The sequence below is a fragment of the Phocoena phocoena genome, chromosome 8 (genome assembly GCF_963924675.1).
Source record: "Phocoena phocoena chromosome 8, mPhoPho1.1, whole genome shotgun sequence".
In the NCBI taxonomy this organism is placed as follows: Eukaryota; Metazoa; Chordata; class Mammalia; order Artiodactyla; family Phocoenidae; genus Phocoena; species Phocoena phocoena.
In genome coordinates, this window is record NC_089226.1 from 100998393 (window position 1) to 101014781 (window position 16389).

General features: G+C 48.1%; 1 protein-coding gene across 1 annotated transcript; it reads right to left on the minus strand.

The window, feature by feature from the left end:
* Positions 1–810: 810 nt before the first annotated feature.
* On the minus strand, positions 811–15735 carry TUT1 (terminal uridylyl transferase 1, U6 snRNA-specific). The gene is made up of 9 exons (XM_065882997.1): positions 15636–15735; positions 13831–14021; positions 5348–5663; positions 5064–5164; positions 3558–4027; positions 2880–2989; positions 2601–2711; positions 2326–2418; positions 811–1955 (listed from the first exon to the last, which is right to left on the minus strand). Exons 1-9 carry the CDS (start codon positions 15715–15717, stop codon positions 811–813), a joined length of 2619 nt encoding a protein of 872 aa, XP_065739069.1. The 5' UTR covers positions 15718–15735.
* Between the last annotated feature and the right edge of the window lie 654 nt (positions 15736–16389).

A 16389-nucleotide genomic window follows, 5' to 3' on the forward strand; every position in this document is an offset into this window, starting at 1 on the left:
CTACGTGGCAGAGCTGCCAGCCCGGCATCGCGCCGGGCCCCAGAGGCGTTTCCCTCCGGGTCGCGGGGCCCGCGGTGATTTGTTGGAGGTCCTGCCAGACCCCCGAACATCGTGGTTGTGTGACACTCATAGGAGCGGAAGCAACTGCGTGGAGGTGGCGAGGTGCCACGTTCCTTTTGTTCCGGCTCTTTCTAGAGGAGAGCTCGTACCTCTAACCCGAGCCCAAGTCCGAAGCCCTCTGTAAAAGAGGTTTTTTGCCATTAAACGACCTTGCAGCTCAAGGATGCTGTTACTGCCTAATAGAGGAGCTAGTCCTCGGGCCTGCAACAAGGGAGGGGCTGAGGGAGAACCCAGCCACGTCCTGTCACCCGGGAAGGGCTGACGATTCAATGGATGGGTCGCCCTTTACCCATGCTCAGATCTGAACCCAATTTAAGAACAGAATGAATTCTATTAAGTGAGAGAATGAAGAACCCTGAAGCCGAATTTCAAGCCCTGTCACCATTCACAACTCTGGGCAGTAAGGTAAATGTGGAAGCAAACTTGGTACTTCCCAGGTGCTGCTCAAGCCACCCACCCAGCACTCCATCTTTCCAGAACTCTACTGAGTGGGTCCAGGTGCCAAACACACACTCCTCCTGGGCTCTGAAGGAAACATACTGAGAGACCTATTTTAGGGTGGCGAGAGAGGGTTACCTGTGAGAGGCTGCATTAAGCACTGGGGGGAAGGAGGATTATTACCAGGTGGAAATTAGCAGAAACTAGCGTTTATTAAACTAGCAGCTTTATTGCCCTTTAGGGTCCCCATCTTCACTTGAGCAGGTTTCGAAGTGCTTGAGGGAGGAAAACCTGTAAGAAATGATGGAGATCAGGGAACAGGCCTTGAGAATCCCGGAGTGGGGTCACAGTGAGAGCCTGGTTAGCCTGGGAGACAGACACCACGAAGGTCAGGAGTGGCTCGGCCCCTGGCGTCTGTTCAGTACCACTCAGGCCTCGCAGCTGCCGGGTGACCTGAGCCTCAGTTGCCAGCCACTCTGCTCCTGTGCCAGCACCAGCTCCACCTCCTTCCTTGATTTGCTGCAAGCGTCTTCGGGCACGCCGCCGCCCCTGCCACACTCGGTGGCACAAGGCACAGCGCCAGCCCACTGAGGAGAGCAACGCCCCCTTCCCTGCCTTGGCCTGAGACCCTTCTCGGGCTGCCTCAGGTCCTCCGGGCCCCTGCTCAGCCAGCGCTGCGAGGCCTGACCGCCCCTCTTCTCCAGTGCCTAGATGCTTTCCGGTCATCGGGGCCAGCTCCCCTGGCTGCCCAGGGCTCCTCAAGGCCCAGTCTTGCACTGACTCTCCAGCCTCTATCGCCATTTCTTCCACCCCATCTTCACCGTGGCCCCCTGCACGTCCCTGCTGTTCCTCCTGCCCCCCCTCACAGCTTTTCTGTCCGTCTAGTTTCAATCTTTTGCTTGTCCCTCCCTGGGGAGGCTCCCCAGTTCCACCTCCCTCTGACCGCAGTCTCTTGGTTCCCTGTTCTATATGGCACCCCAAAGCCTGCTGTAACACCTGGGCCAGGGCAGCAGTGAGCTGGGTGAAGGGAGCGGGGGGTAAGGGGATGGGTGTTGCAGACAGCAGGGAGCTAGGGGAGCTGGGCTGCAGAAGGGGAAGCAGCCCCCAGTCCCGACCCCGGGAGGAACGGCACTGGTACTGGAGGCTTCGGCAGTAACTGGCTGCTGCTTGGCAGCAGTTCTGTAGCCGCCCGACCACCCGGCTGGTCACATTGGCTGCCACGTTGTGACTCAGGTCAAAGGGGTCCTGGAGATTCATGGGACCGAGGCGCAGACCCTCCCAGAGATTAGAGGGCAGGCCCCCTGCCACAGGCAGTGCCTGACCCTCCCGCAGGGACAGCAGTGAGCCACGAAGATCCCAACAAGAGATGCAGGAGAAGAACTGGACCAGCAGGGAACCTGGAGGAACAGAAAACCCAGGGAAAAGGGGTCACCTGGAGGCCAGAAGTGAGATCAGCCCTGTGCCAGAGCCATTCCCTTAGCTGGACTTTCTTTTTCCCTCCCAAGTGGCTCAGAAGAGTGCCAGAGCCAGGCTCCTCTGATCCCTATAAACAAGAGGTCAAACCTCTCTCCCGTGATGCCCCCAGATACTGCCCCTTCCCCTTGCCAGCAGCATGACCTTGGGCAAGCCACTTAATCACTCCAAGGCATGGTTTCTTCGTCTGTTAAGTAGCAGTAACAATATTAGCTATCCCACGAGGTTGCTGTGTGCCAGTAACTGTGTCATTAGCACCATTTATTAGTCCTCTCCCAGGCTCCCCAAACTCACTCGGGGGCTCCTTATTGGTGCTGGGCTCCAGTCTCGAGGCATCCCTGGGAAAACTACAGTCCCAGCCATCAACCTCCACCTGTTCGCCCTCACCTATGAAAGTAAAAAAGGTGAGGGTGAGCCTGGAAGCAGGAAGACTAAGGGGGGGCGGGGGAGGGTGGATATGGGAGTGATAGCAGAGATCTCATTCCCAGGGAAGCTCAATATGACTAAGTGAGATGAAGAAGAGAGATGAAGCTCACGAGACAGAGCGGATGGAGGCCGGGCTACTGTACCTGCTTTCTGGGTGAGCTGGGACACAGTGGGCAACACAGGAGGGTCCCTGGTCTGAAGGAAATAGATCACGAGCAAGGTCAGGGCGTAGTTATTGAGAAGTGGACCACTCCCTGGGTAAATAATCAATTAATTCCGGTTAGATTAGAGCCGGTTCTGATCCCCTCCTTGGCAGTTTTCACAACCCTGGTTCCTGTACCTGCCACCTTCCTTCTCTCCCTGAGTCCCTGCCTCTGCCCCGACACGAACACAGCCCCAAGGCTGTCCTGATTCATTCTCACCTGACAGCCCTCGACCCTGAGCCCAGCAGCGCAGAGTGTACACAAGGGGCCGTACTCGCCCATCCAGCTCAGAGCAGAGGCTCAGGAAGCGGGAGTTATGCAGGGCCAGCCTGGGACAGAGGGGGGGACAAGGGTGTTAGGGCTCAGGAACCTATCACCCCCAGCTCTTATTCCAGGCTTGTGCAATGGGGGCCAGCTGGAAGAAGGCCAACAGAGGGTTTCCCGAGTTTTCTGACATGGTCTGGAGAGAGTATGTACAAAAGAACATCAAACGTGTCTGGGAAACACTACATCCTATAAATGTCTTAGTTACAGAGCATGTTATTGTAAGACTGATCAGAGCCTTTACTATGCAAAGAAAGATAGGAAGGGAGGGAGAGGGAGGAAAGAGGAAGTGGGGGAGAGGGAGGGAAGGGAGAAACCTGCCTGTGTTTAACTCAGCATTTCCCAATGCTGAAAATTATTCAACCATGGAACTCTTTCCTAAATCCTTAAAAACAGTATCCCAAGAAACACACTTTCCAAACATTGAAATGAAAGCCAGACATGAGATGAGCATCAGAAAGAGAGACAGGACCAAATAAGGACAACCTCAAGGCTCAGCTGGTGCAGGGCACCCTCCTCAACCTCCCCAGAGTGCCCATCTGGCCTTCCCCGCCACCCCGCAAACAAAGGTACCGGTTACTGAGGGAGATGTCACCGTGGAGACCTGAAGGCCGATGGCAGAACTTGACCACAGGGCGTCGGGCAGATGGCACAGTTTGGACTCGGTACACTCCAGGGACACAGCGCCGAAGAATGGATCCCACCAGCTCCAGCATGGCTCCCCCTTCTACTTTCTCCCCCTTCAGGGCCTCTGCCAGTTCCATGGCCTTCCCCAGGTCCCCCTCTCCCTGGTCCTCCTGCAGTGGCGAGGATGGAGGCAGGGACTGGGGAGAGGCGAGGGTCTCAGAGGCCAAAGCAGAGTCTGGAGTCCGGGGTGCCAGGGAGGAGGAAGGGACTTCACAGTCCAGGGCTTCAGAGTCTTGGGGAGAAGCTGGAGGCTGTGAGTCTGGAGGGGAGGCTGGGATGCAGGCCAGGGCTTGAGGATCCAGTGGGGATGCAAGGGCTGAGTCCAGGGATGGAGATTCTGCAGCCTTTGGGGCTGGCTGTGGATGGAAACGAGCTGAGTAACTGCCTCACATGCGGTCCCCTAACCGGGGAACATTCCATCCCTAAGATCTATCTATTACTGCTTATTATGTGCCAGGCTCTATTCTAAAGGCTTTATAAATATCAACTCATTTAACCTTCACAAGCTTTTTTTTTTTTGCAGTACACGGGCCTCTCACTGTTGTGGCCTCTTCCATTGTGGAGCAAAGGCTCCGGACACACAGGCTCAGCGGCCATGGCCCACGGGCCCAGCCGCTCCACGGCACGTGGGATCTTCCCAGACCGGGGCACGAACCCGTGTCCCTTGCATCGGCAGGCGGACTCTCAACCACTGCGCCACCAGTGAAGCCCTCACAAGCCTTTTTAAAAATTAACCGTTTAATGCCATAAAATAAACGGTCAGTATTTTACAAGAACGTTATTGTCATGAAAAACAAAACAAGGCAGAGGAACCGTTCCAGATTAAATAAGACTAAAAAGGGAATTCCCTGGTGGTCCAGTGGTTAGGAATCCAGTGCGCTTCCACTGCAGGGGGCACGGGTTCAATACCTGGTGGGGGAACTAAGATCCGTAAGCTGTGAGGTGCAGCAAGAAAAAAACCTTTTGTGGGCGAGAGGTATATGGGAACTCTGTACTTTCTGCTCAATTTTGTTATGAACCTAAAACAGCTCTAAAAAATAGTCTATTTAAAAAATAATGACCCTTTCCTATTCCCAAGGCAGGATCTGTACATTAGATGTTAGAAAACACTGATAAGCAAAAACATAACCCATTATCTCCCCGAATAAGATATTATACATGCTATTTTGAAATCTGTTTTTTTCCGTTACAAATGCCATTTATCCCATGTTGATTCATTTTATCCTATCCAATATCCATACATATTCACATTTCTCCAATTATAATAACCCTTTCAGGCAGGTCCTATTACCCCCATTTTATAGATGAGGAATTAAGGCACGAGAGGTCAAGTGTTTGCCCAGACATGACCATTTCCACTGACTCTTCACAGCTGCCTCCATGGTCACATACCTGGGGCTCGTCCAAGTCCCCCAGATCCAGGAAGAGGTCAAGATCACAGCCATGGACGTCAAAGCTGTTTATGGAAGAGCCGAAAGGATGGACCACACAGCCTGGGTACCAAGCAGAGAATAAAGGTCAAGAGACACTGTAGGGAGTGAGTGGTGGAAGAATAAAATGGGCACAAAGATGGAAAAGCAGGCAAATGAACACCACTAGCTGAGGGAGGACTGGGCATGCAAACACAGGGGAGGGAGGACAGGGAAGGCTCAGACACAGTGAGGGAGGTGACGCACCAGGGAAGAACTCTGTGAAGACCTCCTGCACCAGGGCCACCACGAGGCTCCGAAGCTGCCGCTCAGCCTCAGACAGCTCCCTCAGCCCCACGAGCTTCGCCATTTGTGCCTCCACGTCCGGGGCCTCCGCTAGTGCTTTTGCCAGCTGGTAACTGTCGGGGGCCACTCCTTTGGGGGACTTGGAGGCTGGGCTCTGGAACTCTTTCTGCTCCCGTGGCCGGACCCTCAGGCGATGTCCTCCCAAGCTGTGCTGGGGCTGTGAGAGAACAGCTTCCCGGGCACCCACGTCCCCCATCTCCACAATGGCAAACACTCCCTGTCAAACCACAACAGGGACAATGATGATGGTTTTAGAACCTAGAATCCAAACACATGGTCTGACAGTGGGTGAGAATCTTTAAAATAGGGACCACCATATAAATTGGGAAATTTGTTTGCTGTTTCCATAACATCAGAGAACATATTTATTTATTTATTTAGGCCACGCCTCGAGGCTTATGGGATCTTAGTTCCCCTACCAGGGATTGAACCAACGCCCTCGGCAGCGAAAGCGTGGAGTCCTAATCACTGGACCGCCAGGGAATTCCCACCAGGGAACATATTTAGAAAAGCAATTATCTCCTTCACTCAAATCGCATACATTTTATTCTCACCCAGCCTGCCTCTGAAAAACCTCATTTTACCTATTTTATAAAACCCCCGTCTTCCCAATGACATTTCACTGGTAATACTATGACTCACCCCCTAACTTTTCCTGCTTTAATTAGACTCTTTTAATATTAAGAATCCATGTAGGGTTTTCCCTGGTGGTGCAGTGGTTGGGAGTCCACCTGCCGATGCGGGGGATGCGGGTTCGTGCCCCGGTCCGGGAGGATCCCACATGCCATGGAGCGGCTGGGCCCGTGAGCCACGGCCGCTGGGCCTGCACGTCCGGAGCCTGTGCTCCGCAGTGGGAGGGGCCGCAGCGGTGAGAGGCCCGTGTACCGCAAAAAAAAAAAAAGAATCCATGTAATGATCACTGTGTTAGGCATAAACATATAAACCCTATCTTCAACAAACTTACCAGCAATATGACAGCACTGCTGCTATGATTTGGTTGAGTTTAATGATATTCATTGGGTCATTTTTTTTTTTAAGGTAAAACGTTAGCAGGAGCAGAAAAAATATAACTGCTCTGGCAAAAGGCCATATTTTTTTATATTTTCTTCAGTGGTAAAGCTAGAACCTCATCCTGCTTATACAAAGGTACTTTCTACAGTAATCAAGACAGTGTGGTACTAGTGACAAAACTTTAGCTAAACTCACTAAGAAAAAAAAGAGAGAAGCCTCTGATAGATAAAATCAGAAATGAAAGAGGAGAAATAATAACGGATACCACAGAAATACAAAGGGTAAGAAAATATTATGAATATGAAAAGCTATACACCAACAAACCTACAAAGGGACAACCTAGAAGAAAGGGACAAATTCTTAGAATCACACAACCTTCAAAGACTGAATCATGAAGAAATGGAAAACCTGAATAGACTGATTACGAGTAAGGAGAATGAAACAGTAATCAAAAAGTTTCCCAAAAAACAAAAGTCCAGGACCATCAAAGACTTAATACCTACCCTTCTCAAACTATTCCAAAATATTGAAGAGGAAGGAACGCTTCCTAACCTTTTTTTTTTTTTTGGTGGGGGGTTCGCGGGCCTCTCACTGTTGTGGCCTCTCCCGTCGTTGCGGAGCACAGGCTCCGGACGCACAGGCTCAGTGGCCATGGCTCACGGGCCCAGCCGCTCCACAGCATGTGGGATCTTCCCGGACCAGGGCACGAACCCATGTCCCCTGCATCGGCAGGCGGACTCTCAACCACTGCACCACCAGGGAAGCCCCCTAACTTATTTTTACAAGGCCAACATCACCGATACCAAAACCATACAAAGACAACACAAAAAAAGAAAACTACAGGCTAATATCTCTTGGGAACATAGATGCAAAAATGCTCAACAAAGTATTAGCAAATACAATACAATAATACCTTAAAAGGATCAAACACACCATCAAGTGGGATGCAGGGATGGTTCAACAACCATGAATCAATCAACAAGACACATACTTTAACAAACTGAAGAATAAAAATAGGATCATCTCAGTAGATGTAGAAAAAGCATTTGACAAGATTCATTACCCATTTATGATAAAAACTCTCAATAAAATGGGTAGAGAAGGAATGCACCTCAATATAAGAAAACTCATATATGACAAACCCATCGCTAACATCATACTCAATGGTGAAAATCTGAAAGCTATTAGGAACAAGACAAGGATGCCCACTCTCACCACTCTTATTCAAAACAGTATTGAAGTCCTAGCCAGATCAATTAGACAAGAAAAAGAAATAAAAGGCATCAAATTGGGAAGGAGAAGCAAAACCATCACGATTTGCAGTTGACATGACTTTATATATAGAAAACCTTAAAGACTCTACCAAAACCCACTAGAAATAATAAATGAATACAGTAAAGTTGCAGGGTACAAAAATCTGTTCTCTTTCTATAGGCTAACAATCAGCCAGCAGAAAGAAAAATTAAGAAAACTATTTACGATCATAACAAAAAGAATAAAATACCTAGGAATAAACTTTAAGGAGGTGAAAGACATATACACTGAAAACTATAAGACATTGTTGAAAGAAACTGAAGAAAACACAAATAAATAGAAAAACATTCCATGTTCATGGATTGGAAGAACTGACATTGTCAAAATGTCCTAAGGCATTCTACAGATTCAATGCAATCCCTATCAAAATCCCAAGGAGGGCTTCCCTGGTGGTGCAGTGGTTGAGAGTCCACCTGCTGATGCAGGGGACATGGGTTCGTGCCCCGGTCCGGGAAGATCCCACATGCCGCGGAGTGGCTAGGCCCATGAGCCATGGCCGCTGAGGCTGCACGTCTGGAGCCTGTGCTCCGCAACGGGAGAGGCCACAACAGTGAGAGGCCCGCGTACCTCAAAAAAAAAAAAAAACAAAAAAAACCCAAGGACATTTTTCACAAAAACAGAACAAAAAATTCTAAAATTTATAGGAACCACAAAAGACCCCAAATAGCCAAAGCAATCCTGAGAAAAAAGAACAAAACTGGAGGTATCACACTCCCTGATTTCAAACTATATTACAAAATCATAATAAGCAAAACAGCATGGTACTGGCAGAAAAACAGACACACAGATAGATCAATGGAACAGAACTGAGAGCCCAGAAATAAACCCACATGTATATGGACAATTAATTTACAACAAGGAGCAAAGAACATACAATGGAGTAAGAACAGTCTCTTCAATAAACAGTGTTCAGAAAACTTGACAGCCACATGCAAAAAATGAAACTAGATCACTATCTCACACCACACACAAAAATAAACTCAAAATAGATTAAAGACTTGAATGTAACACTTGAAACCATAAAACTCCTAGAAGAAAACACTGGCAGTAAGCTCTTTGATACTGTTCTTAATATCTTTCTAGATATGTCTCCTCAAGCAAGAGAAACAAAAGCAAAAGCAAAAATAAACAAATGGGACGACATCAAACTAAAAAACTTCTGCACAACAAAGGAAACAATCAATAAAATAAAAAGACAACCCACCAAGTGGGAGAAGATATTTGCAAATGATATATCTGATAATGGGCTGATATCCAAAATATATAAAGAACTTATACAACTCAACCAAAATTTTAAAAACAGACTGGACTTCCCTGGTGGCACAGTGGTTAAGAATCCGCCTGTCAACGCAGGGGACATGGATTTGAGCCCTGGTCCGGGAAGATCCCACATGCCACAGAGCAACTAAGCCCATGCGCCACAACTACTGAGCCTGTGTTCTAGAGCCCGCAAGCCACAACTACTGAGCCCACGTGCCACAACTAATGAAGCCAGCGCGCCTAGAGCCCATGCTCCACAACAAGAGAAGCCACCGCAAGGAAGAGTAGCCCCCGCCTGCCACAACTAGAGAAAGCCCGTGCACAGCAACAAAGACCCAACACAGCCAAAACTAAAAAGATTTAAAAAAAAAAAAAACTACAATGAGATATCACTTCATGCCTATTAGAATGGCTATTATCAAAAAGGCAAGAAATAAGTCTTGGCGAGGATGTGGAGAAAAGGGAACCCTCGTGCACTGTTGGGAATATAAAGTGGTGTAGCCGCTATGGAAAACAGTATGGAGATTCCTCAAAAAAATTAATACTAAAATTACCATTCAATCCAGCAATTCCACTCCTGGGTTATTATACAAAGAAAACGAAAACGCTAATTTGAAAAGATATATGAGGGCTTCCCTGGTGGCGCAGTGGTTGAGAGTTCGCCTGCCGATGCAGGGGACACGGGTTCGTGCCCCGGTCTGGGAAGATCCCATGTGCCGCGGAGCAGCTGGGCCCGTGAGCCATGGCCGCTGAGCCTGCGTGTCCAGAGCCTGTGCTCCACAACGGGAGAGGCCACAACAGTGAGAGGCCCGTGTACAGGAAAAAAAAAAAAAAAAAAGATATATGCACCCCTATGTTCACTGCGGCATTATTTACAATAGCCAAGGTATGGAAACAACCTAAGTGCCCCTGAATGGATGAATGGACAAAGAAGATGAGGTGTATATATACAATAGAATATTACTCAGCTACTGAAAAAGAAATCTTGCCATTTGCAATAACATGGACTTTGACGGTATTATGCTAAGCGAAATGAGTTAAGACAAAGAAAGACAAATACCATATGATTTCCCTTATATATGGAATATAAAAAACAAACAAAAAATAAAATAAATGAACAGGGACTTCCCTGGTGGTCCAGTGGGTAAGACTCCACACTCCCAGTGCAGGGGGCTGGGATCAAGCCCTGGTCGGGGAACTAGATCCTGCATGCATGCCACAACTAAGAAGTCCGCATGCTACAACTAAAAGATCCCACGTGCCTCAACAAAGATCCTGCGTGCTGCAACTAAGACCCAGCGCAGCCAAAATAAATAAGTAAATAAATAAAGTTTTTAAAAAAAATTAAGTACTATATGTACCATAAAAACATCTATTAAATAAATAAATAAATGAACAAACCAAACAAAAACAGACACATAGATACAGAGAGGAGTAGTGATTATCAGAGGGGAAGAAGCAGAGCAAAATGCGTAAAGGGGATCAACTGTATGGTGATGGATGGAAACTAAATTTTTGGTGGTGACCATACTGTAGGGTATACAGAAATAGAAGTATAATGTTGTACACATAAAATTTATATAATGCTACAAACCAACGTTACCTCAATTAAAAAAAACTTTTTTTTTGGCCATGCTGCACAGCTCACGGGATCTTAGTCCCCTGACTAGGGATTGAACCCAGGCCCTGACAGCCAAAGCGCTGAGTCCTAACCACGGTACCACCAGGAAATTCCCAAACAATTTTTTAATTAAAAAAAAAAAAGACAGTGTGGTACTGGCATAGAGATAGACATTCACGACTTCCCTGGTGGTGCAGTGGTTAAGAATCCACCTGCCAAGGCAGGGGACACAGGTTCGAGCCCTGGTCCAGGAAGATCCCACATGCTGCAGTGCAACTATGCCCACGAGCCACAACTACTGAAGCCCACGCTCCTGAGCCCATGCTCTGCAACAAAGAGAAGCCACCGCAATGAGATGCCTGTGCACCACAACGAAGGGTTAGCCCCTGCTCGCCACAACTAGAGAAAGCCCGCATGCAGCAATGAAGACCCAACGCAGCCAAAAATTAATTATTTTTTTTTCAAAAAAGACAGACATTCAGATGAAGAGAATGTAATTGAGACTCCAGAAATAAACTCGTACATCTATGACCAACTGATTTTCAACAAAGGTGTTAAGACCATTCAATGGGAAAAGAACAGTCTTCTCAACTGGGATAACTGGATAATCACACGTAAAAGAATGATGTTGGACCCCTACCTCATGCCATATACAAAAATTAACCAGGGGGATGGCTTCACCAGCACACAGGCCTGAATCACAATTGGAGAATGACAGATAATAGATTCACAGTTTCTTTTTGGGGTGATAAAAAACATTCTGGAATTAGATCATATGATGGTTGCAGAATCTTCCAAATATACTAACAACCAGTGAATTATATATCTTAATAATATATAATATCAACTGACAATACAAGGAGGGGAAAAAGAAAAGGAGGTCCCCTGTCTACCCTCACTTCTACCCTATGTCAAACAGCACAAAGAACCAAAGTGAAACTAAGGAGAAAGGCAGCCACTTGGGCCTGCCCAAGTGCATCTTCTGATTCTGAGGAATCACACAGCTCAACAGACTGCAGTGCAACACCAAGTTTGCAGCCGAAACCCCAGCTAGCAATTAGGTGTCTGCCTGGCCTTGTCTGTGTGCACGTATTTCTCTCAAGAACTGCACAAAGGGCATCAGGGAGGGCGGGATAAGCAGATTCAGAAGGATGTATCCCGGCCATTTTTCTCCTCTCAATACCAGCATCCCCAACTACAGCCACTATTTACTGAGGTCTTTTTTTTTTTTTTTAGGCCGCGCTGTGTGGTACGCAAGATCTTAGTTCCACGACCAGGGACTGAGCCCGTGCCCCCGAGGGCTTATTATTAACCGAACAGTTCACGTAAGCTATCTCGAAGTCTCATAAGATTCGTACAACAAGGTATGTATTATTATTCCCTTTTTACAAATTAAGCAGCTGAAACTCAGAGAGGTTAAGTAACTCGTGACTGCCTCCCAAGTAGGGACTCCCCCAAATCTCCAACTTCCCCAGTGATGATCTCAAGGAAATGTGGTGGAGATTAAATAAGATATACAGTACTTAGGGCTTCCCTGGTGGCGCAGTGGTTGAGAGTCCGCCTGCCGAAGCAGGGGACACGGGTTCGTGCCCCGGTCCGAGAAGATCCCACATGCCGCGGAGCGGCTGGGCCCGTGAGCCATGGCCGCTGGCCCTGCGCGTCCGGAGCCTGTGCTCCGCAACGGGAGAGGCCGCAACAGTGAGAGGCCCGCGTACCGCAAAAAAAAAAAAAAAAAAAAAAGATATACGGCACTTAGCATATAATTGGTGCATAATAATTGCTCCATAAAAATTTTAGTCATTATTGTTATCATTATTGATAGAAGCCTCAAAAACTTGAGGTTTAAGTTCAGGAAAAGATCTTTCTTTACAATTGAAATAAATATGAACAAAAATGGTGGCATTGAGCTTTCTGAAGAAGTCACCTGGGACAGACACTGCCAATTGCCCACCCAATATACATTCTCCCAACTTCCTTACTAACAGAACCCTGCTTTTTGCTCAGAGGGGCAAAGTGCCCAGCTAAAAAAACTTCATTTCCCAGGCTTCCCTGTAGCTAGGAGTAACCAGGCGATAGACAGAGTTCTGGACGATGAAATATGAGGAGATGTCTGCTGAAGAGGCCTCTGAGAAATATTTTCCTGGGAAATAAAGAAAGCGGGGGAAGGGATCAGACTCAGATGACCCTAGCCTTTGATAGTCTGCCCTTCAACCTGCTGCTGCTTCTTGTCGGAAGATGTGGAACCAGCATAATCACAACTATGAAGTGAGAGCCATATGCCAATAATGACAGAGCAGGAAAACAGTAAAATCGTGGATGGCCCAGGTCTGGACTTCTTGTTATAAGAGAACAACTGAACCCTGTTTGTTTAAACCATTGTGAGTCGGTTGCTGAATGCAATTTCTAAGAAAAACAGACCCCACGGCGTGGTAAAAGAAGACCTGAGCTGCTAAGTAGATTTGGGATCATCTAAGCCCACAAAACCAGAGTGTAGCCTCAGAGCTACAATATGACCACGGAGCACATCACCACAACGGCAAACTTTTTCCAGGGGACTAGAGAGACTCTGACAAAAGGTCGGCATGGAAGCAAGACAAAAAGGACCACAAAGAACAAGTCTGTTTGTCTTGCATTGTCCCGAGGACAGGGTGTTCTGACCGGATGACCTCAGTACCTTTCAGCATAAGTTAATAAACTGCTAGCTGGTTTATCAACCAGTTTCTTGAAGGGTTAGGATAGATCTCCCAACGGTGTGGTCTTAAAGCACCCACTTCACTGTAGTAGTTACTCATTTAATTGTCTACTTCCTCCACTAGACTGTAAGGTCTGTGCAAGCAGGGACCATGACTAACCTATGCACTACTCAGAATGCAGTTCTAAGCAGTGCCTAGTACAAAGTTAGCAGCTAATAAATATTTGGCAAATAAAAGACTGACTGAATAAATAAATGACCAACAAGTTCCCCAGTGACTAATTCTGACGAACTGATAAAATCCAAGCAGGGGTGGGGGGGCGAGGGTGAGAGACTCACAAAGCTGGACTAGCCCAAGTACTGGAGTGTCCACCAAGGGTAGCCACATTAGGAACCAGCAGAAACAGGCTGCTCGTCTCCCACCCCATTTCTTCTGGTGTGCAGGACACCTGACTCATTCTTCACCCCCAGAGCCACCCACTCTACCTTGTCCTTGTCCATGACAACACTGGCCACAGGTCCAAACGCCTGGAAGTACTCAGAGAGCTGAGTAGAACCCACATCCCGGGGAAAGCCACTGACAAACACGCTTCGAAGTCCCTGGGCCTTTCGAGCAGCTCGTAGTTCTACCAGGTGCCGGTGCTTTCGGCCTCCCAGGTGGGCCTCTAGGCTGGGTCCTGCAAAGACAAACGTGAGGACAAAAACATCCGAATTGCTCTTCAGTGTACCTACCCTGACTTTTTTCTCGGCATACCTAGATCCTACTGACTCTTCCAAGCCATAGAAAATGTGACATTTGAATGACAAAGTCCTGGCTCCTTGCAGCTTCCTCTCTTGTCCATTTGTCTATATAAAGCATTTTAAGTGGTTCCCAGGAGAACTGGCTGTACACAAGTATTTCTTTTTTTTTTTTCAATTTTTTTTTTTTTTTTTTTTTGGCTGCATTGGGTCTTTGTTGCAGTGTGAGGGCTTCTCATTGCAGTGGCTTCTCTTGTTGTGGAGCGCGGGCTCTAGGCGCACGGGTTTCAGTAGTTGTGGCACATGGACTCAGTAGCTGTGGCTCGCAAGCTCTAGAGTGCAGGCTCAGTAGTTGTGGTGCACGGGCTTAGTTGCTCTACATCGTGTGGGATCTTCCCGGACCAGGGCTGGAACCTGTGTTCCCTGCATTGGCAGGCGGATTCTTAACCAGTGCGCCACCGGGGAAGCCCCACAAGTATTTCTTAAACCATCTACAAGTGCTAGGTAGAGCAACACCTGCACACTATAAAGAAATTAACAGGTAACTTATCTAGGTCATTTATAGAAGAACTAAATAAATCAGGACCCTAGACTATTTATCATTTCTGGGTATATTATAGAGATTACAAGCGCAGGATCAGAAGTCACACTACCCAGAATCAAATCCCAGCTGTCAAGCTGTGCGAAATCTTGGGCAACTTACTTAACCTCGCTGTTCATGTCTCCTCAGGTATAAAACGGAGATAATAATAGTACCTACCACGTTGATATTATTCATATATAGCACTTGCCTGAGAGTCTGGTACATGGCGAATGCGGGAAAACTTAGCTGATTTTTAATTTTTTATTACATTTTGAGTCAGCTGCTTGATGTCACCAGTGTATATGTGGGGCCACAGAAGACTATCCTGGATTTCTGGCTTGCCCTACTGGACAAGTGGTAGTGCCATTCACAAAGGAAAAGAATGAAAGATCATGTTTAGGGGAGATTATGATTCCAGACTTCAAAAGTGGAATATGAGGTTTCTTTGAGCCTCTCGCGCTGTCATAAAAGGACCTTGTCTCCTTTTCCAAACCCACGTTCCAAACATGCATACCATGCTACTTCACCCATCTCTGCCTTTGGGAAGCTCCTCTGTAGGGCTTCCCTCGCTTAATTACTACCTTCTCTGTGACCCTGCAGCTTTCCAAACACATCTATAGGATACTGAAATTGCTTCCATCTCTAGGTGGTGAGCTCCTTCATCTCTAAATCCCCTCTGCCCGCTCTAGAGCCCAGCGGAGTAGCAGGCACAAAGGGAATATCCAATAGATGACGGTTAAAGAGGAAATAAAATAACGAAACTTCTGTCGTCGAGATTTCGGATACTGGGAAGCTGGGGTGTAAGGTGGTGGGACTCTCCCCCACTCTGTAATCCCTTCGGACAGCGGAGAGAAAACGGAGGTGAGACCCTACCAACCGACTTGGCAAGAACTAGGACCTATAACCCTAACTTTCGCTAGGACCCAAAGACGAAAGCCCATAAACACCCCCCTCACTAGCCACCGCTTACGGTTGGCCGTAGTGACGTGGCAGAGGCAGCAGCGGAAACCCCCGCGAGGCAGCGGTTCGACATCCGAATCCACCGCAGCCATCACAACTGTCCGGTACTAACAAAATGCAACCTCTTCGGCCACGACCGGAACTCGCTTCTACAAATTGCAACATGCTGGGAAGCAACTTCCGCCCGTCCGATAGGAAGTGACGTAGCCGTCGCCCAATCGCGCGGTACACTCCTCCGAAAACCGAGCTCTTTCCGCTCAAGGTTCCGTTTCCAGCCCGACTTAAGTCTCTACCAGCTTTAGGAATACCATCTACGATGCTTATCTGCATGCGGTAAGCCAATTGGTGTGCTCTGAGCTGTTCAGACGTTGATTGGCCCAAAGGTCATGAATATTCATAAGGCAGCCACAGCGTGTGCCGGGTTTCTCGCCGGGCCCGCTGCTTGACGGCAGGCGATTTCCCTGCTGGGTGGTCGAGAGCAGGTTGTGTCCTCCGTCATCGGGCAGTAGAGGCTGTATCCTCAACCCCATATTTACCTAGTGAATAAAGGCGGATCCTCCACAAAGCCCGCACTGTCCCTAGACTCCTAACCTCCTCAGGGCTGTTACCCTCTCCCTCTGCCGTCGGTCCTCTCCCAGAATGGGAGTTCTGCAACCTCTCCCTAACCCTGGTTGGGGAGCTCTGCCCCCACCGGGCACCTTCCGCACTCCACGGGCTACAGCCAGATCGCCTCTCTTCCGCGTAAGCGGGTTGCGTGGAGTGCA